Source organism: Stegostoma tigrinum, chromosome 39, assembly GCF_030684315.1.
Source record: "Stegostoma tigrinum isolate sSteTig4 chromosome 39, sSteTig4.hap1, whole genome shotgun sequence".
Taxonomy (NCBI): Eukaryota; Metazoa; Chordata; class Chondrichthyes; order Orectolobiformes; family Stegostomatidae; genus Stegostoma; species Stegostoma tigrinum.
In genome coordinates this window covers 15,324,232-15,346,341 of record NC_081392.1, presented here as the reverse complement: position 1 = coordinate 15,346,341, position 22,110 = coordinate 15,324,232, and the positions used below count along the sequence as shown (strand labels likewise).

General features: G+C 45.6%; 1 protein-coding gene across 2 annotated transcripts in view; it reads left to right on the top strand.

The window, feature by feature from the left end:
• The window catches only part of sirt2 (sirtuin 2 (silent mating type information regulation 2, homolog) 2 (S. cerevisiae)), a 46,582-nt gene extending 24,893 nt beyond the window's left edge, over window positions 1-21,689 (top strand). For both annotated transcript variants that reach the window (XM_048522422.2, XM_048522420.2), the window contains exons 9-16: window positions 2,234-2,363; window positions 5,115-5,174; window positions 6,090-6,145; window positions 9,170-9,246; window positions 12,980-13,031; window positions 14,013-14,080; window positions 19,491-19,557; window positions 20,761-21,689. In XM_048522422.2, coding sequence (XP_048378379.1) covers window positions 2,234-2,363; window positions 5,115-5,174; window positions 6,090-6,145; window positions 9,170-9,246; window positions 12,980-13,031; window positions 14,013-14,080; window positions 19,491-19,557; window positions 20,761-20,928 — 678 coding nt within the window. In that variant the 3' untranslated portion in view covers window positions 20,929-21,689. The remainder of the gene's footprint in view (window positions 1-2,233; window positions 2,364-5,114; window positions 5,175-6,089; window positions 6,146-9,169; window positions 9,247-12,979; window positions 13,032-14,012; window positions 14,081-19,490; window positions 19,558-20,760) is intronic.
• Window positions 21,690-22,110: the final 421 nt, after the last annotated feature.

Below are 22,110 nucleotides of genomic sequence, written 5' to 3'. Positions count from 1 at the left end.
CCACCAACTCCTGGAATGGGACACGAGCCTGAAGCTTCTGTCTCAGAGGCAGGGACACTACCCATGAGGGCCATAATTCAGTAACAGGGAACGTAAAAATGAAAGCAGCAAATTGTGTGGTTTTTCCCCTCCCATTGCTTCTGAGTTGGCTGCCATCTCGTGCAATTTTCAATCTTCAATCTCCACAGTGGCCTAAATGGAGATTTTATCAGTTTTAAAATCTCCCCACTCCCGGTGTCATCCCATGTCCAACCCTCCGTCTCACCCCTCCCTCCTTGATCTGATACAACCTGCCCATCTTCTTTTCCCGCTCCTCCCATCCCGCTCCTCCCATCCCGCTCCTCCCATCCCGCTCCTCCCATCCCGCTCCTCCCATCCCGCTCCTCCCATCCCGCTCCTCCCATCCCGCTCCTCCCATCCCGCTCCTCCCATCCCGCTCCTCCCATCCCGCTCCTCCCATCCCGCTCCTCCCATCCCACTGACCAATCCCCACCAGTCCCAACCTGCACTCACCTATCACCATCCCACCTACCTTCCCCAGCCCCACCCCCTCTTTCTATTTATTTCAGAGCTCCCTTCCCCCTCCATCATTTCTGAAGAAGGGTCTCAACCCAAAACGTCAACTTTCCTGCCCCTCTGATGCTGCCCGGCCTACTGTGTTCCTCTAGCTCCACGCGGTGTTATCTCTGACTCCAGCATCAGCAGTTCTTACTATCTCTGCAATCTTACTGTTGGCTCTGGTCCCACAAGTGTGTCGAAAACAGAAGATGAAGAAAGTTTATTTGCCTAATTAACAGTGATCGGGAGAGACCTATCTACCCAGTTTAGGGACCTGCTTGGCTGCTGGCAGTCCACACTTGTCAGAAGCAAGCTTTGCTTAAAAGCCTCCATTAAAGCGACCTCAGTGAGGAATTGGCTTCTGACCATTTATCTATCCCTTTGGAAATGCTGGCTCCCGTAGAAGATGCAGTTACCTGGTAGCTGGTCACCGTTTAATAATTAGCCTAGGTAGTTTCAATATGTGTCATTAGACTGTTTCACTAAAGTTGCATCATGAGCAACCCTCCCCATCTTTTCTTCGCCTAACACCTAATAGCTGAGCTGTGGCTCAGTTGGTCATACTGTCACCTTCAAGACTGAGGGTCCTTGAGTACTTAAGTTCAACAAACCCGGCTGATATTTCAGTGCAGTGCTGAGGGAGCAAATACGGAGAATGCTGGAGAAACACAGCAGGCCTGCCAGCATCTATGGAGAAAAGAGGAGTGTTAATGTTTCAGATCTGATTTGACTCATATTCAGAAAGTGGGGCAGGACAGTGGGCCAGTGATTAGTATTGCCGTCTCACAGGGAGTTGGTTCAGTTCTGCTCTCAGGTGACTATATGTGTGGAGTTTGCATTTTGCAGTTAAAAGATATGCAGATTAGGGTGGATTGGCCGCACTAAATTGCCCCACAGAGTCTAAGGATGTGTAGGTGGGTTAGCCGTGGGAAACGCAGGGTTATTGGGATAAGATGGTGGGACCTCTTCACAAGGTCAGTGTGGATTCAATGGACTGAATCGCCTGTTTCCACACTATAGGGATTCTATCATCTTTTATTTCTCATGTTAATTAAGGAATAAAGGTTGGTAGGCCCACTGGTATGAACCCAAGATAACAGCAAATCATTGTGGCATTGACCTGAACAGGCAAACGTGACTGTGTTTATTGTCTAATTTTGAAAATTGGCACTTAGGTGTGCAGCACTCCCTCAGTATTGCCCTGGAGTTTCAGCTGTGACTTACGTGTTCAAGCCCTGGAGTTGGGTTTGAACCCAGAGTTCAGTGATTCCAAGGTGAGAGCCACTGACCCACAGCTTGACAACAGAGCACAGGTAACTCCTATCTGTAACTGTACCTTTCCCCTCTTGCCTGCTGTTTTATCACTTGAGATGTTGTTGAGTCAAAGCTACTTGCATTAAAAGACATCTGGATGGGTATATGGATAGGAAGGGTTTAGATGGCTATGGGCCGAATGCTGGTGAATGGGACTAGATTAATTTAGCATATCTGGTTGGCATGGACCAGTTGGACCGAAGGGTCTGTTTCCATGCTGTACAGCTCTAAGACTCTGTGTTGCTATTGAGGGAGAGCAGTGAATTTGGAATTGGAATTAATGGCCATGACTCTTGTGTGAAAGAACACTCTTTCTAGCATCAAACCTTTGCTGTTATTTTTCCTGACTGCTCTGTTTTAGAATATTGACACCCTGGAGCGTGTAGTTGGGCTACAGGATGAGGACTTGATAGAGGCACACGGGACATTCCACACCTCCCATTGTACTAACCGCGCATGCAACAAACTGTACAGCTTGGAATGGATGAAAAGTAAGTCTGCTTACATTGTAGCCGTTATACAGGCTCAGTAACTCAGTACTCAGATACTTTTCTGACAACACTTCCTCAGCCTTGCACTGCATTGATAGCCCAGGTTTTACATTCAAATCTCCAGAGATTTTGTTTTCATAACTCCTTCACAGGATGTGGTGGCAAAAACACTCATTGCTGTTCCCCAGAGGTAACACAGTGTAGAGCTGGAGGAACACAGCAGGGCAGGCAGTTGACATTTCAGGTCGGGAGCCTTCTTAAGGAAAATGTCAACTCTCCTGCTCCTCTGATGCTGACTGACCTGCTGTGCTCCTCCAGCTCTGCACTGTTATCTCTGACTCCAGCAGCTGCAGTTCTTGTTATCTCTGTTGTTCTTCCCAAATCAAGTTTATAGTAATTAAGAATGCCTTTCACTACTTTGAGCCTGCTGTGCCATTTTATAAGATTGTGACCCTTCTAGCTCCACTTTTCTCTGTCTGTCCCTATTAACCTTGCCTATCAAAAATCTAGTTCCCTTGAGAAAGTAGTGCCCTCCTTGAACCGCTGCAGTCCGTGTGGAGTAGAGACTGCAATGTTGCTATTTGGGGAGCAATTCCAGGATTTTGACCCAGCGACACTGAGCGACAGGGGATTTTTCCAAATCAGGACGGTGAATGACTTGGAGGGAAGCTTGCAGGGGGTGGTGTACCCATGTATCTGCTGCCGTTGTCCTACTCAATGGTAGAGATCGCAGGTTTGAAAGGTGTTGTCAAAGCAGCCTTGGTGAGCTCCTGCAGTGCATCTTTTAGGTGGTACATGTGATTGGCAGATGAGTGGGCAGTGGAAGGAATGAATGTTGAAGATGGTGGGTGGGGTGCCAATCGAGCGGGCTGCTTTGTCCTGAATGCTGTCGAGAGTTGTTGGAGCAGTGCCCATCCAGGCAAGTGGCGAGTCAGAAATCTTTATTCGTTAACGGGATGAGGGTGCCGCTGGCTAGTCAACATTTATTACCCCATCCCTAATTGCCCAGAGGGCAGTTCAGAGTCCCACATTGCAGTGGGTCTGGAGTTGCATGTAGACCAGACCAGGTAAGGATGGCAGCTTCCTTCCTTAAAGGGACATTAGTGAACCAGATAGATTTTTCGGTATTGGATTCACGGTCATCATTAGATTCTTAATTCTACATGGTTTTATTGAATTCATATGTCACTATTTGCCGTGGTGAGATTTGAATCCAGGTGCCCAGAACATTATCTAGGTCTCTGGATTAACAGTCCAGCGATAATACCACTAGGCTCTTCACTTGCCAGCCGTGCTTCAAAAGCTTGTGATTTTAAATAAACCTGTTGGATTGTAACTTAGTGTCGTGGGACTTTTGACTTTGTTCAGCCCAGTCCAACATGGGCAGCTCCACATCAACTGGGCATCAAGAGTGTGACTGTTTCTAGTTTTTCTGAGGTATTTGTAGAGGCATCTCGGTATCTAAATTACTTAAAATTTTCAGTAAATCTTCAGCAGGAAAACAGGGACTCGAAGCTTTCCTTGTCATTGCCTAACTTTGCAGATCAACCCTCACCGTCAGTTGTAAGGTCAAGAGCAGTTTTCAAGTCAAATGCAATGTTTGGGTAACATGGCTATTCCTTGGGCCCTGTGATATGATGAACATATATTCAGATCACAAAACACAACATTGTGCAGTGTTTAAGAGAGAGTAGGAACTGCAGATGCTGGAGAATCTGAGATAACAAGGTGTCGAGCTGGAGGAACACAGCAGGCCAAGCAGCATCAGAGGAGCAGGAAAGCTTGATGTTTCAGATCTGGACTCTTCTAGGCCTGAAACGTCAAGCTTTCCTGCTCCTATGATGCTGCTTGGCCTGCTGTGTTCATCCAGCTCTACACCTTGTTAACTCATTGTGCAGTGTTGACTGTTGCATTGTTGCAGTGGCAGATGCCAGTAGATCTCGTGAGCCTTTCCAGCAATTTTTATTTTTGCTACTGTGGAGTGCTAACCTGAATAGACATCTCATGGGACAAAGCCACTTCGCTGCAATAGGGGGCGCTACCATTAAAGAAAACACTATATAAATCACCCTCTTCTTTTTCTCTCTGTTCCCCTTCTCACATAGAAACTTGTTTTTGCAGTGCGGTCACTCCCTTAATATGAACATACACGTTGTACCTGGTTTATAATGTATCTTGATCTCTTTTCATGGCTGCATATTACAAATACCAGCTTTTTGTACAATAATGTCCTCACAGTGCTGTGTTGACTGTCAGCCGTTTTTCACACATCCAGTGGACGTGGCAGGTATGAATGCAAGTCTTTTTTTAACTTGTTTGTGACTTTGGGACATCCCAAGGATTTGAATGATTTAACGTCTCATCTGAGGCAGTGGGGGGGCATCTCCAACATTGCAGTACTCCCCAGTTCTGGCCCTCCCTCGGCGCCGACCCTCCGACAGCGCTTTGAGCCTTTGAGCTGCTGATTTTGTTTTAATGGCCGTCGTGGTCACCTTCATGTTTATCAATTCACTTTAAATTGTGGGGGGGATTTGAACCTGTGAGCCTAGAGAAATGACATGGGCCCCTGGATTACTACTGAAGTGACATTACCACTGTACCACCATATTTTTTACTCTTTTTTTCTTAGTTAGTCCCATATGTAACCATTGTGTAATACAGTATTTTGTAATGCTTGATTGCAGTTTTATGATGTGCATTCAGTTGCTAATCTAACATCTCCCTCTTTTTTAAAATAAATCCATCAAACAGCACAGATCTTCACAAAGCCATTGCCAAAATGCGAAGAGTGTGATTCTGTGGTGAAACCTGGTGAGTAAAATCAAACAAGGTGGAAAATGCCCTTTCGTCAAAGCTAATCTCGCCACAGACAAATGTAGATGGTGGCGTTAATGGACTGCTGTCATCAGTGTGTCACTTGGAAGAGGAGGAGGCCATTCAGCTGCTTGAACCTCCTCTACCGTTCAATTACATTTTGATTCTGGAGGGTAAAGGGGAATCGGCAAGAGTTTCTAATACCGAATCCCAATCCATGCTGGGAATCTGAATACATGCACGAGGGTGGAATCCCGCTGCCATGCAATATCCTCCACAGTTTCTGCCTCTTGGCATTCTTAGTTTCCATATTAATAAGAGACCATTTGGACAAGATCCCAGTGAGTGCTGGGTGCTGATGAAACATTATCTCGTGCAAAAGTCATGGTCAGTGTAAAGGAGAAGGATTACCGATGGGAAGATAAATATTACAATCACATTGGTGTCATCTTATGGGCATGCTAATCTGTTCCGGGAGACGACAAACTATTCTTCCACGGCCTCGTTTCCACTCTCATGGAGTCCCTCTGTCTCTGTGTCTCCTCTGTTTGGAATCTGGGACACGTAACGTGGTTCCAAAAAAGAGTTGTACCAGACTTGAAACATTAACATTGTTTCTGTCTCCTTGGATGCTGCCAGACCTTCTGAGTTTCTCCAGCAGTCTCGGTTTTGTGTGTATACGTTCTGTGTCATTTTCCAGGCTGTAGAGGATGATTTGTCATCTCGAGGAAAACAGGTATGTGTAAATGATGTTTCTCACTGTGCTCCTTGTCTCCTGTAGCCCAACAGAGACACATTATTCATTGCCTTGTCATAGTGGCTGTGAAAATGTAACATTAAAACATGCCTTTAAGTTTGGGAAAAGATTCTACTGTGTACTGAGTTTAATCCTTATCTCATTCCTCTAAATAGATATTGTATTCTTTGGTGACAGTCTCCCCCAACGATTCTTTGCAACTATGGAGTCTGTAAGTACAGATGCAAATGGAATAATCAGTATTGAAATGTGATTGGTCCTGACAGAGTGTGCTTTAAAGAAAAGCTACATTACCAAATGACAAGACCACTCTGCTGCAGCCCATTTAATGTAGACTCACACCCCCCAATGCTGTTAGCGAGTAGTTCCAGGATTTTGGCCCAGCGACACAGCTGAAATTTCCAAGTCAGGACGGTGAGGGAATTTGGGGCAGTGGTGTTCCCACGTATCTACTGCTGTTGACCTTTTAGATGGTAGTAGTCATGAGTTTGAGACGTTCTCTGGTAGGAGCCATGGTGAGTTGCTGCAGTGCATTTTGTAGATGGCATGTACTGTGCTGCTGAGTTGATGGTGGAGGGAGTGAATGCTTGTGGATGTGCCACCCATCAAATGGCCACTTAGCCCACTTTGGTCTCGAGTGTCGCTGGAGCTGCAGACATCCAGGCAAGTGGGTTAGATTCTGTCATTGGAGTCTTGCTGTGTTTGGACATGAACTGCTTCAGCATCTGAGGAGTCTCAATGATGCTGAACATTGTGCAATATCAGCGAACATCCCCTATTCTGACCATATGATGGAGGGAGGGTCAGCAATGAAGCAGCTGAAAGTGGTTTTGGCCTAGGACACTACTGTGTGGAACAGGGAGCTTATAGCACAGTGCTAGTGTCCCTACCGCTGGACCAGGTACCTTGGTTCAAGTCCCATATGTGTGTTACAACAACAGGTTAGTTAGGAAGATATGTACTTGCAGAGAGATCCTGGAGCTGGGATGGCTGACCTCCAATGACTGTCTTATTTTGTAGCAAACATGACTCCAACCCATGGAGAGTTTTACTAGGATTCCCATCAATTCAAGGACTTCCTTGAAGCCGCACCCAGTCACATATGACCTTGACGTTGAGGGCAGTCTCTCTGACCTCGATTGCAAGCAGAAAACCCACAATCCTGCCAATCGGAAAAACAGCTGATTTCTCACCAAAGTGGCCAGAACTGTAAAGGAAAGAGAGCAGTTGGGATCCATTGCGTTACAGTAATTCAAGTTCTGGTGAAGAGTGAGCAATGTTTCAAAACTGCCCAGTGAGTTCCCTTGAAATGATTAGACACAGGAAGCAGCCAGTAAATGATGCACAATGAGCAGTGAGTTTTAAGGCGTGTTTGAGGTTACACTGTAAAGGTCTATTATTAGTTCTTCAAGAAATTTGTTACAACAGTTTATACTGATCTAATGTAAGGCCTTGTTACAGGAAAACATGACAATCATAAATCGTTTTTCTCTGCTTGTCTGTCCTCCTGCGTGTGGAAGCATTTGCTACCTGTTTATTCTAAATTATTCTGTTCATTCATTCATGGCTTGTGGGCATTACTGGCTGGGTCACCATTTATTGCCAATCCCTAGCTGCCCTTGAAAAGTGTGTTACCTTTTTGAACTGCTGCAGTCCGTGTAAATTGTGGACATCCACAGAACTCAGAGAGAGAGTAAAACCCTTCATAATGTTGAATATATCCATTAATTCTTCCAGTAAACCTGTCTGCATTAAAGAGGTAACAAGTTGTACAGCTGGTTGAACACAGAAGGCCAAGCAGCATCAGAGGAGCAGGAAGGCTGATGTTTCGGGCATAGAATAGAATGAGCTGCTGGAGGAAGTGGAGGAGGCATTTAAAAGGCACCTGGATGGGTAAAAGAAAAGGAAGGATTTGGAGGGATATGGGCCAAATGCCGTCAGCCTTCCTGCTCCTCTGATGCTGCTTGGCCTGCTGTGTTCGTCCAGCTCTACACCTTGTTATCTCAGATTCTCCAGAATCCTCAGTTCCTTCTATCTCTGCATTAAAGAGGATTAGTTTGATTCAGTTGTGTTCATCCCAAACTCTACTTCCTCTTTGCAAGTCCCATTCACCCTTCAGGTATACTCTCTACATTGGCTTCTCGTTAAGCAACTCCTCAATTTTAAAATTTTTGTCCTTGTTTTTAAATTGCTGCCACCACCACCAAAAAAAAAGTCATTTCTTCTACCCCGCAGCCCTCCATGCTTTCTGCACACCCCTTGAGGACTCTGTGAGCCCTTGTCTAATTATCAGTCCCCATCCAGACTGCCTTTCACCTGAAGATCACATGGAGCCCTCCTGGGGGATTTGGCCTGGAATCTCCAGGAATTAAAGGTCAATTTCGAGGACGCTGCCAGGCGCAAACCTGGAGCGAAGCCGAAGCATCGTGGGGGGAGAAAAAAATTTTGTCGTTTTCTTCGAATGTTTCTCTTTACCAGGATTAGGAAGGGTGTTGGATGTATTGGCCGAGTAATGACTGGAGCACGGGTGGTGGAGTGCAACATATGTGATGTAACCTCTGGGAATAGATTTAATCCCAGGCAGCTGCCCTACTGATTACAGATAGCTATCTGTTCTTCCGCTTTAATTAAAACTTTCAACTCTTTGGCCTTGAGAAAAGCCTGGCTAAGTTTGCCATGTGCTTTGTCTGGAGAGTGTTTCGTTGTGGCAGGTGAATGTCAGTGAAATATTCTGTGACAATTGTCAGTCGTTTACAGGATGTTCAGCATGGGAACTCCACACACTCAACGTCCCCCTAACCAACGTTCACTATGCCCCCACTTGAAACACCAGCTCCTGATTCTTGCACTCAACACACAACTATATATGTGATAATGGGAACTGCAGATGCTGGAGAATCCAAGATAATAAAATGTGAGGCTGGATGAACACAGCAGGCCAAGCAGCATCTCAGGAGCACAAAAGCTGACGTTTTGGGCCTTGACCCTTCATCAGAGAGGGGGTTGAAGGGTCAAGGACCGAAACGTCAGCTTTTGTGCTCCTGAGATGCTGCTGGGCCTGCTGTGTTCATCCAGCCTCACATTTTATTAACACAAATATATATGTTTGACTTCAGAAGGCAGTTGCCTGTTTTTGAGCGTGAAGCCACATGGACGTGTAAAAATCAGATAACTTTGTTTACACACCTGTACGTTTTCGTGCCAGTTTTAATGAGCACTTCTGTTTTCTGTTCAGGATTTTCCAAAATGTGACCTCCTCATCATCATGGGCACCTCCCTGCAGGTGCAGCCATTTGCGTCTCTCGCCAGCAGGTCTGTGCGGAATGAATCTTTCGGCATTCTGAAGGAGAGGTGGTGGGAGGAGGGGGCTGGAGGGAAGTGTTGTAAATTACAAGCTTAAAGCTTTAAAAAAAGACACGCTGCAGAGAAGCCTGTAGAGCTGATGGAAGCCGTTGCCTTCATTAGCATGTCGTGGTCATTCATCATCAGAAAAGCAAAGAAGATGAAAAGAATTAAAGCGCAGGAATTAACTGTTGTTAAAGCTCACCAATAGTCCTCAAAGAAGGTTGTCTAGCTGACTCTCAATAGGAGTACCACAGCGTACGTAGAGGAGACTGAAGTTACACTCAGCCCGTGGGTCAAGAAATGGTGATAGTGACTTAATGTAATAAATGAGCTGGAAGATCCCATGATTTTTGGGGCAAGTATTTTAAAGGTTATGGAAATACTGCAGTTATATCCAGATTAGCCATTATCTGATTAAATGTCACTGAAGGGCTGAAGGCCTCCTGTTGTGTAAACCTGGTGTCTAACTCGCTGCACAGGGCTGTTCTGATGAAAGGTTTCTATTTCAAATGCTGACCTAGAATCACAGAGCTGTACAGCAGGGAAACAGATCCTTCAGATCCAACTCATCCAAGCCACCCAGATATCCTAAATTAATCCAGCCCCATTTGCCAGCATTTGGCCCATATCCCTCTAAACCCTTCCTATTCATATACCCATCCAGGTGCCTCTTAAATGCCTCCTCCACTTCCTCTAGCAGCTCATTCCGTACACGCACCACCCACTGTGTGAAAATGTGCCCCCCCGCCTTATGTCCCTTTCATTTTTTTCCCCGCTGACCTTAAATCCACGCCCCTCTAGTTTTGGACTCCCCTACCCTGGGGAAAAGACCTTGACTATTCACCCATCCATGCCCCTCATGATTTTGTAAACCTCTATAAGGCCACCCCTCAGCCTCCAAGGGAAAACAGCCCCAGCCTATTCACCTTCTCCCTACAGCTCAAGCCCTCCAACCCTGGCAACGTCCTTGTACATCATTGTGAACCTTGGAATGGTTCAGAAATGTCTTTTCAACGGCTAGCAGACCAGAATTGCAAACAGTGTTCCAATAGCGGCCAAACCAATGTCATGTACAGCTGCAACATGACCGCCCAACACCCATACTCAATGCACTGACCAATAAAGGCAAGTGTATCAAGTACCTTCTCCGTGACCTGTGTCTTCAATTTGCACGCTGATGATCCTGCATTTTCTAGTTTCCATTTTCTCATACTTTATCATTCTGTGGTTTTACACATCACTCTGGTGCTGAACGTAGTTCCCAGTCCATCATGTGACTTCCTGTGGTGTAGGACTACATCGTTGCTAGGTCACAGTTCTGGGACTCACGTTCCTAACAGCACTACGGGAACACCACCTGCTCATGGGGTAATGGGACTGTCTGTGGTCTAGTAATTCAGAGACTCAGGTTAATACTCTGCGGCTATAGGTTCAAATCACATTGTGGCAAAGAGTTCAGTTCATTGAATTAGCTAATTTGGAATTGAAAGCCGGTCTAGATTTCGGAACAGGAGGTCTTGTGAAACAGTTGTAGTGTCCTAATGAACTAGGAGGCCTGATTTCAATGTCCCATCTACCCCAGAGGTATGTAGTAACATTTTCTGAACAGGTATCCTTACCTGGTCTCGCCATATGGTCATTCGATTTTGGATCAGCATGAGTAAATCAGGGTCTGCTGAATACAAGGGTGAAGTATAGTCCCATTCAGCCCAGCAGCAACACTATGATCTCTTAACTTCAGTCCTTGCCCCCGCTCCATGCTCTCGACAGTGTGTTTAGCTCTGAGCTGCCCCTGCAATAAACCGTTAGCTCTGCAAACCCTTCTGCAGAAAAGCCAAACAAGTTAGATTGTAGCAGGGCTAAAGGGGCAGCTCTTCACCACTTGCCCAAAATGACATTTAGGAATAAAAACAGAAAGTGATGGAGAAACTCAGCAGGTCTGGTAGTATCTGTGGAAAGTAAACAGGTTAAAATTCTGAGACTGCTATAATTCTTTTCATAAGTGTGATATGACTCTTTTCTCTGAAGAACAGTCATACTGCACTTGAAATATTAACAATGCTGCATGACCTGTTGAATTTCTCCAGCACTTTGGTTTTTGTTTCAGATTTGCAGCATCTGCAGTATTTTGCTTTTATTTGAGGCGTTTTTAATAGACAGCAAATGCTGGCTTTGTGCGTAGTGCCGACATTAAGTTAAAAGCACACACTGCAGCATGAAAACATAAGAAAGTGGCCACTTTAAAAGATCTAATGTTGACCTTGACTCCACTTCCTGGCCTGTTTCTCATAATTCTTGACTCACTTGTTAGCTAAAGATCCACCCACTTTAGCAATTGCATGGCAGCAGATGGTGGATGTTTAAACTCTTGTAACCTGGAATAGAAGGTCAGCCTCAGTGATGTTACCCATGAAACTAACGCTGATTATTTAGAAGTCTGACTACTTCACTAATGTTCTTTTGGGGAAAGGCCCTGACCTTGGATTAAAGGCTGAAGCTGACCTCCTCCTCTTTCTGTGTAGCTCTATTTATAATGCTGTGTCGTTTTTACCAACTTATCCAGCTACTGTAAAAAGTTACCCTGTGAGGGTAGTTGGTGACATATTAGTGATATCACTGGACCTGTAATCCTGAGATTCACGTTTATGGTCTGGGGAGCTAGCGTGCTTTAAATTCAATTAATAATTCAATTAATAATCAATTAATAATTAATTAATAATTTATTGAATGATAAAACCAGCCCCCAGTGATGGTGACCATGACAACTCTCACTAATTGTTGTAAAGACTGTCTGTGTGGAGTTTGCACATTCTCCCCGTGACTGCGTGGGTTTCCTCCAGGTGCTCCGGTTTCCTGCCACAGTCCAAAGATTTTATGATTCTTGAACCCTTCTGCTTCACTCGTGCCCCTTTAGGAAAGGAAATTTTCCATCCTTACCTGGTCCATCCTACATGTGACTCCTGACCCTTGACAATGTGGTTGACTCTTAACTGCCCTCTGAAGTGACTGAACAGTGCACTTAGTTCAAAGGCAATTAGAGACGGACGCTGGCCTTGCCAATGAGGCGCACATCCTATGAAAGATTTTTGTTTTAAATTCCCAGATAAAGCTGGAGAAACTTAGCAGATTTGGCAGTAGCCAGGGAGCTAAGTCCAGTGCAACTCTTCTGAATAGACCAGAGCTGCTGAGTTTCTCCAACATTTTCTGTGTTTGTCCTTTAAGTGAAAAGAACTGAAACGGTACACCGTCTTCTTAAGTGGGTGACTGGGGACGAGAAGCAAATGCTGCCATCCAGGGGTCTTTGCAGTTTGGTGATAGTGCCCAGGAGGCCTGGTCCATGTCTCATTACAACGCTATGAACAGGTTGATTGTAAATGCTGACATTTCTGGTGATGCCCACAGCACACAGATGTATTTTCTTAAAAGCAGGCACCACTGAATCCGAGGTGAGCCATTACTGAGACTGAGGAGTCTGGCACAGTGAGATTCTGCAAGCTTCAATTGAAGCTTCTCTCGTGATATTTGATGAGGGCTGCACAAAAGATACATGCAGCTCCCCACAGAGGTGACTGAATCGCTTGAAATAGATCTGATTGATGTCTGCTACTGCTAGCAACATTACAGGATGTTGGGATGTTAGAAGAGTGCCGTAGTTCACAAGGGTATTGTGCTAATGATGTTCTCTTCCTCTCTCACTCAGGGTGTCTGACACAACACCCAGACTTCTCATTAACAAGGAAAGTACTCAACAGGTGGGCACCCAGCACTAAAAACACTGCAGCGGAGACATTTCCAACTTGGCTCTCTAGCCTTGTATTAATTCTGTCCTACCACCTATCACATTGTGAAAATTTAGAAGTATATTGTAATGTAGTAGTTAGAGCTTTTTGCATTTATATAGCACCTCTCACAACCTCAGAGCACCCCAAAGTGCCAATGAGGTAGATTTGAACTGTTGCAATGTTGGGAAATGGGTCCATCAGTTTGTGCATAGCAGGATCCCAGGAACAATAACGTTGCAACGATTATCGTTGCGAAGATAATTCTATGTCGATTGATTTGGAGAATAAATACTCTAGGGCTAGCACGCCATGGCCAACTGCTTTGTGTTTCTTTGAGTAATGCCTTGGGATCTTTTGTAGCTGCCTGAAAGGACAGGTGGGACCTCCAGGTTAATGTCCTGTCCACAGTACAGTTCAGTACTGTGTCCCTTCTGCCCCAGGAGGGTGTCTGCTGCAGTACTGTATGTCTGCTCAGGGCTGGCAGTGCCACCCAAAGTTGCTATTGTATCAGACAAACAGCCCAGGGACCGGATCAGCCCCTGAGGCATGTTGTGAAATTGGATTGAAGAAGTTTTGTGATGTGCGGAATAGTTTGACATTTGAACATTCCTGGACCTTTCAGGGAAGTGAGCCTGCCATCTGTACCCAGTCTGGCGTACATGTGACTTTTCATACACCCATTTCTATAAACTGTTGGCTGTGATTATGGGTAATGCCACTACCAGGCGAAATGTTGTACTGTGAAGTTGTTTGACAATACACATTCAACTTGAAACTACAAATTTCCCGAGTAGAATTGAGATTTTTAACAAATTATCATCTTATTCCTACATCCCTGTTGTTTGGCCTTTTCTGATCTGCCTGTAATAACACCCAGGAGATGCCTTCAGTTTCAGAATTTTGGTTCCATGGAAAGCTGCAAATTAACTCATTTTCTTTTCTTTCCTTCAGCATGACCCGATGATGGCATTATTAGGACTTGGGAGCTCCCTTGACTTTGATTCCAGCAGAGCCTACAGGTAGATTTTTGTAAAAATAACCACTCTTATTCACGCCTTTGGGTTTAAAATATTTTCAAAGTTTTGGCTCGGTGGCTAGCACAGCTGCCTTGTGACAGCAGGGACCCGGATTTGATTCCAGCCTCGGGCGACTGTCTGTGTGGAGTTTGCACGTTATCCCCGTGTCTGTGTGGGTTTCTTCTGGGTGCTCCAGTCTCCTCCCATATTCCAAAGATGTGCAGGTTAGGGTGGATTGGCCATGCTAAATTACCCATAGTGCCCAGGGGGGTGCAGGTTAGAGTGGATTATTAGATTAGATTCCCTACAGTGTGGAAACAGGCCCTTTGGCCCAACAAGTCCACACCGCCCCTTGAAGCATCCCACCCAGACCCATCCCCCTATAACCCACACACCCCTGAACACTACGGGCAATTTTAGCATGGCCAATCTAAATTGCCCTGTAGTGTCCAGGGAAGTGCAGGTTAGGTCGGTTAGCCGTAGGGAAACGCAGGGTTACAGGGATAGGGTGGGGGTCTGGGCCAAGTGATCTTTGGAGGACCCGATGGGCTGAATGGCTTCTTTCTAGGCTTCCGCTTAAACGTTAAACTGGATTTGCTGAACGTGGACGTGGAAAGTTTTACTGAGGGGGAATGGAGAGCAGTTGGGCTGCAGGCCCTTCTTCAGCACTGTGCATTCTGTTATTTGATGTAGTTATAGGAGGAGGAGCTGTTTTCACTGGCTTGAGGACCGATCTCGTGGATCGAAGATAGCTCACAAAATAGCAAGTGCAGAGTTGAGAAGAACGTTTTTGATGCAGTATGATGTTGTCATTGCAATGCGTGGTCTGACAAAGTGGCAGAAACTGTGTCAGTGAGTGCACTTAGGAGAGAAAAGCTGGAGCATCAATAGATCAGAAGGCCATAAGCCATTGGAGCAGAAATAGGTGTTCGGCCCATTGGGTCCTCCAAGCTATTCATTGATGGCATTGTTGATTTGTTTATCCTCTGCTCCCCTTCCTGCCAAATCCCCGTAAATCTTTTATTCTCTTTACAATTAGAAAACTGTCTAGCCCAGCCTTAGATGTTGGGCTGTCAAAAAATAATAAGGGAAGACGTGACTTGTTAAAAAGAGACGATAGCAGATCAAAACCACAAGATTAAACCAATAGAAGGGGAACAGGAGAAAGGTTGGATGATGTAAGAAGGAATCTGTAATAGAGTAGAAGCTGTTGTAAGTACAAGAACGGCTACTATTAGGAATCTTTACAAAAGGTTAGAATTTATTTACAGGATGTTTGGGCTCAGAATTATTGCAGCACAGAAAGAGGCTATTCGGCCCATTGTGTAAGCAACAGCCCTCCGAATGAGCTGTCAGTTAGTTTCTTTCTCCTGTCCTTTCCCCAAGCCAGCACTTTGAGTCATTTTCTGATTTTCCCCTGATCGTTTCAGTCAAAGCTGCCTTGGCCACACTCCCAGGCAACACACGTTAGATTCCAGCTGCTCGCTGTATGAGGAGGCCTCTCCTGCCACTTTTGCTTCCTTTACCAATTTCTTCGACAGTTGTGTCATCTCATTGTCAATCCCTTCGCAGACAGCAATTTTTTTTGCCCCCTTTCTGCTTTAACTGTGATTTTGAACACCTCTATCAAGCAACCCTTTCTTTTAAACTAAACGGTCCCAGCTTCTCCAGAAGTCACAGTCATAAGCACAGAAACAGATCCTTCGGTCCCACCAGTCCATGCCAAACATAATCCCAAACTACACTGGTCCCACCTGCCTGGCCCTGGCCCATGCCCCTCCAAACATTTCCTATTCATGCACTTATCTAAGTTTCTTTTAAACAATGTAACTGTGCCCACATCCACCACTTCCTCAGGAAGTTCATCCCACGTGCGAACCACCCTCAGCATGGAAAGTTTGCCCTTTATGTTTGTTTTTTCAATCTTTCTCCTCTTTCCTCAAACATATGCCCCCCGATCTTGAAATCTCCCATCCTACGATAAAAACGCCTACTGTTAACCTTCTCTATACCCCTCATGATTTTTCAAACTCCCTACATTCAGGTTAAATTTAATCTTAGACGTTTGCAAATGAGAGTTTGGTGAAGTGATTCCTGAGACAAAGTATAGACATTTCATCTCGGGCCTTACGTTTAGATGTATGAAAAATGATCTCATTGAGCAAGACGTACTAGGAAGACTAATAGAAGGTTAGCCTTTATTGGAGAGGATTTGACTACAGGAGTAGTGAAGTCTTGCTTGAATTGTATAGAAGATTGCACGCTCAGGGAAGGTTTTATTGTTATAAGAAGGAGTGCAAACAAGTTCGGAATTGCTGGAAATAGCTGGAGAAACTCAGCAGGCCTGGCAACATCTGTGGTGAGAGAGAATGACAGAGTTTGCGTTGTAAGCCCAGAACTGAACACCTCTGAAGAAGGATCAGTACGCCTGAAATGTTAACTCTGCTTTTTCTCTGCAGAAGCTGCCAGGCGTGGTGAGTTTCTGCAGCAATCTCTGCTTTTGTTTCAGATCTTCAGCATTCAGCTTGTTCCTGGAATGGTAGGACTGTCCCAAGGGAGAGATTAGGCTGACGGGACCTAGATTCTCCAGAGATTCTGAATTTGGGAGCTAATCTCATTGAAAGCTACAAAATACTTGAAGGGGTAGGCTGGGTTTTCCCTAGTTTGGAGAGTCCAGAACCATTGAGTGCAATTTAAAAGTAAGAGGATTTCATTTAGGAACAAGATACAGACAAATGTTTTCACTCAGGTTTGTGAGTCTTTTGCATTCGTTTTTCCAAAAGGGGAAATCTTTGCGTATGTTTAAAGTAGACATTGATAGATTTCAGTTGTCAATGGCGAAAAGGGTACTGTGGTAAGATGCATTGATGTGTTCAATCCAGCATGATTGTATTAAATGTAGAGCACGCTCAATGGGCTGAATGGCCGACTCTTGTTCCTGTAACATTCTAAGGCAGTAGTGGATTGAGAAGTAGGATACATGGTCTCAGAATAAGGCATCAGTGACTAAGGACTGTTACAAGGAGAAATTCCTTTAGTCAGAGAGGCTGGATCTTTTGACATTTGAATCATAGAATCCCTACAGTGTGGAAGCAGGCTATTTTGATCATCGAGTCCACACCAACCCTCCGAAGAACATCCCACCCGGAACCAACTCTCTGCCCTCTCCCTGTAACTCTGCATTTCCCAGTGGCTGACCCATCCAGCCTGCACATTCCTGGACACAATGGGACAATTCAGCATGACCCAATCCACCCTAACCTGCACATCTTTGGACTGTGGGAGGGAACCGGAGCACCCGGAGGAAACCCGTGCAGACACTGGGAGAATGGGCAGACTCCACACAGACAGTCGCCCGAGGGTGGGATCGAACCCGGGTCCCTGGCGCTGTGAGGCTGCGGTGCTAACCACTGAGCCAGGATTCTGAATCCTGGAATACTATGGACCCTCAGTTGTTGAGTATATCCAAGACTGAGAACAAAGGAATATAATAATAGAGAGAGAGAGAGAGAAGCTGAAGTAGAAGATCAGCTATAGTCATAAGTAAGCAGCTAGGAGAGAGCTGTGCAATTAATCAATTATCATCAAATACATCACGCAGTTGAGAATGAGGACATTCTGGCACGATCCCCCTGGCAGTGCATTGGTTGGTCAGAATTAATTCACCAACCAAGGATGTCAGCACCTTTTCCTAGTACAGTATAAATTATTTCTCCTTTTGTGATTTATCATGCTTATATCTGTCCTGACATGTGCGAGACAAAAGGCGTTGACAAAATGTGCGTTTTTCTTTTCCACCAACATTTAATGAGCCAACCACGTGTTTCATTCTGCTCTCCCCATAACTAGCCCTGTCATTATCTCCCCCTTAAGGTGTTTCCCCACTCCCCTTTCATACTGAATCCATTTTCCCCATCCTTTCAGCTAAGTGCATCCCAGATCATAACTTTGTATTTCAAAAATAAAAACTCCCAGTCCCAGCTACCTTTTTACCAATAGCCTTAAAACTGCATCTCCTGGTTATTGACGGTGATGAATATGGATCTATAGTGATTGGGCTGAATAACATAGATGTATTTAAGAGAAAGCTGGGTAAACACATAGGCGAGGAAAGTGTAGGAAGCTATACCAATGGAGTGAGGTGAAATAACATGGGTGTTGTTGTGATTTTACTTAAAGATACCAAAAGGGTCACCTTAAGTCTGGCCAGACCAGGGGCCTGCTCTCTGACGGAGAGAGAGGTGGTGGTTTAACCTGAGGGTCACCACACCTCGGGTGAGGGGAAGAGATTGTGAAAGAGGGTCCTTCGTGGTAATCCCAGCTGGTGCAGGAATCAAACCCATGCTGCTGGCCTCCCTCTATTGAAAACCTGCTGTCTAGCCAACTAAGCTAACCGACCACTACAGTGTGGAGACAATGCGGAGTGCAGTGGCTGGAAGCCTGAGTCTATAGGTGTGAGGCTGTAAAAGCACAGCAGGTCAGACAGCACCCAAGAGCGGGTAAGTCAGTGTTTCGGGCTGAAACCCTTTGTCAGCACTGTCAGAATGGTGAATTCTCTAAGAAAATGTAGGAAGTTTTCTCAGTCTGAAGCAGAGTGAGACGGGTACTTCTGCTATTGTTTTTCAAGTCACTCGTCCAGCACTCTATAACCTCCTCCAACCCTGTGAGATCTCTGTGTATTCCTCTGAATCTGACCCAATGTGTATCATTCTACTGTTGGCAGCTGGAGCTTCAGCACCCTGGGGCCCTAAATCCAAAGGTGAGACAGAAACCTTCCTTTTTAAAGAGCTCCTAGCAACATGCCTGTTGACCAAGTTCGGTCACGTGTGATAAAGTGGGGGGGGAACATGGTGGCTCACAGCGCCAGGAGCCCGGGTTCAGTTCTACCCTCGGGTGACTGTCTGTCTGTGAGGAGTTTGCAGCTTCTCCCTGTGGCTGCGTGGGTTTCCTCCCACAGTCCAAAGACGTGCAGGCGAGGGTAGATCGGTCGTTCTAAATTTCCCATAGTGTTCAGGAATGTGTAGATAAGGGAGTTATAGGGGTTGGGCCTGGGTGGCATGCTGTGAGGGTTGGTGTAGACTTTGAGCCGAAGGGCCTGTTTCCACACTGTAGGGATTCTGCGAATGAAAAATATTGCACCCCTCCCATAAGCATTGGCTCCCACCTTTGGTGGCTGCGTGTCACATTCTGGTTCAGCACCTGGGAAGCAGCTATGGACCTTGATGGTGCAGTATAAATACCGATTGCTCCTAGCTGCTGCACACTGGGATGTGATGCAATGTACCTTTGCCACACTGACCTCTGTATCGCCTCTTAAATCTGTCACCAAGACGATGCAGGTGGAGATTTGGTTTAATGAGATGTCCTGAAGGCTACTTCTCTGCCCTGAAATGACGTTGTTTTGTCTCTGCAGGGATGTGGCTTATGTGGGTTCGTGTGATGATGGCTGTCTTTCTCTCGCTGATCTTTTGGGTTGGAAGGTATTGTAATCGCTTCACTCACCTCCCTTTACCCACCCACTGTCACCTTGATCTCTGGCCAGTGCTTAGTGAGGAGCACCTCAATGGTTAGCGCTGCTGCCTCACGGCGCCAGGGACCCGGGTTCGATCCCACCCTCAGGCGACTGTCTGTGTGGAGTTTGCGCATTCTCCCCGTGTCTGCATGGGTTCCCTCCCACAGTCCGAAGATGTGCAGGTTAGGGTGGATTTGCCATGCTAAATTATCCCATAGTGCCCAGGGATGTGTGGGTTAGGGTGGATTGGCCGTGCTAAATTGTCCCATAGTGCCCAGGGATGTGCGGGTTAGGGTGGATTGGCCGTGCTAAATTACCCATAGTGCCCAGGGATGTGCAGGTTAGGGTGGATTGGCCGTGCTAAATTACCCATAGTGCCCAGGGATGTGCGGGTTAGGGTGGATTGGCCGTGCTAAATTACCCATAGTGCCCAGGGATGTGCAGGTTAGGGTGGATTGGCCGTGCTAAATTACCCATAGTGCCCAGGGATGTGCGGGTTAGGGTGGATTGGCCGTGCTAAATTACCCATAGTGCCCAGGGATGTGCAGGTTAGGGTGGATTGGCCGTGCTAAATTACCCATAGTGCCCAGGGATGTGCGGGTTAGGGTGGATTGGCCGTGCTAAATTACCCATAGTGCCCAGGGATGTGCAGGTTAGGGTGGGATTGGCCATGGGGGGAGTCCAGGGTTACAAGGAGTGGATAGGAGTGGGATTCTGTACAGAAAGTCAGTGTGGACTCGCTGGGTCTACTGCCCTGATTCCACACTAGTAATTCTGTCATTGACATGACAAGTCACTATGGGAATGCCATTGGACCAGTAATCCAGAGGCCCAGGCTAACTCCTGCCTCAGTAGCTGAACTTGACTTCACCCGATACACTTCATTCATGAAAATGTAGAATTGAAAGCCAGTCAATGACCAAGCCTTTTATCACGTGACCCCTACATCGCCTTATGCGGCTCAATGTCAGTTTTCATTCAGTAACGCTCCTGCAAAGCACCTTGGGATGGTACATAGTGGTGAGGATGCTATGTGAATGCAGGTTATTGTTGATGTTGAAATTGAGGGGAAACTGTTTGGATCCCCCACCCCCTGCATGGTGTGTTCCACCACTACCTCCCCGTGGAAATCGTGTGTTTCTACATATTCTCTGTCTAATTGTGTCCACAGGAAGAGCTTGAAGATATTGTGAAGAAGGAACATGCCATGATCGACAGTAAGACTGAGGGTGCCCAGGGCACAGGCAAAGCCCCAGCCGCAGGCATGAAGAAAGATGATCCCGAGGCAAGGGGGCACAAGCCAGCAGCAAACAGCAAGACAGATAAACCAACCGGTTAAAACTGTGCCAGTCAGTCTGATTGCCACGCAACCCAGCCAAGGGTCTGTCAGTGCAGGGGAGATGCTCTCGTAATTTATATTAACTACCTTAAGAGTGACTGTACAACTATGGGGCTGATTTCCCCCTCTCACTTTCAACATTGTAGTTCTAACATACATGATTCTTATCACAGTGTGCCACCACACCTCTAGATGTCACTGGTTTTGCATTTCCTTTGATTGTAGACATCTTGTGGGGTGTGGACTAGTCTAGCCACCGCCCTCTCGGGCAGATGAGTCTGCGGCAATCTGAGAAATGGGAGGCTTTTTATTTCTTTGTGACCCTTGTGTCTCATTTCCCCTAAACCAAGCCGGGGCCAGAGCACGACCGCCTGGGAATCAGCGCCATTTAAGACAATTTAAAAACAAGGTTTTATTTTTGGCTTTGTTACATAAGCCAAAAGCTCTACATGCACATTTCTGAGAGAGAGAGAGAGAGAGAGAGAGAGAAAATAACTGGCAACTGGCAATTAATGGAGAATTGAACTGCATAACTAAATGATGGAAAATGGCTCAGAATCCAGAGTACTGAAGTTTAAATTTTAAATGCCTTAAACCTAACACCTATAAATTCTTCTCATTGCAAAGAGACAGGTAATAATAATTATTGATGTAAATATGTATTAATAAATTACAGGGTGGCATATTTCTCATTCAGCTGCAAATTAGATTCACTTGAGTTTATTTTGATTACTGCTGATTAAAATAATCTTAAACATTTACACGTTGTCTCTCTTAATGTGCATATTTCATACAGTGTGATTTGTTGAGGCATCTTGGTTCTAACAGAACATGAGGCAATTCAGCCTCAAGCCTGCTCCAGCATTTGATACAGTCACCGCTGATCTCATTTTCAATCTCAACTCCCCTTTTCTGCCTGCTCTCCATAACCTTTTAAACTGTTTATTAATTAAAAATCTATTTCCTCTTTAAATTTATTCAGTGGCCCAGTGCTCACTGCACTCTCACCTTGTGATTTCCATTGATTCATGAGCCTTTGAGAGAAGTAATTTCTCCTTGTCTCTGTTTTGAATCAGATTCCCGTTATCCTAAACCTGTGACCTAGATTGCCCCACAGAGGAAATATCCATCTTCTGTACCTCAGTTCGATCTCCTCCCATTCTTCTAAACTCCAGACAATGT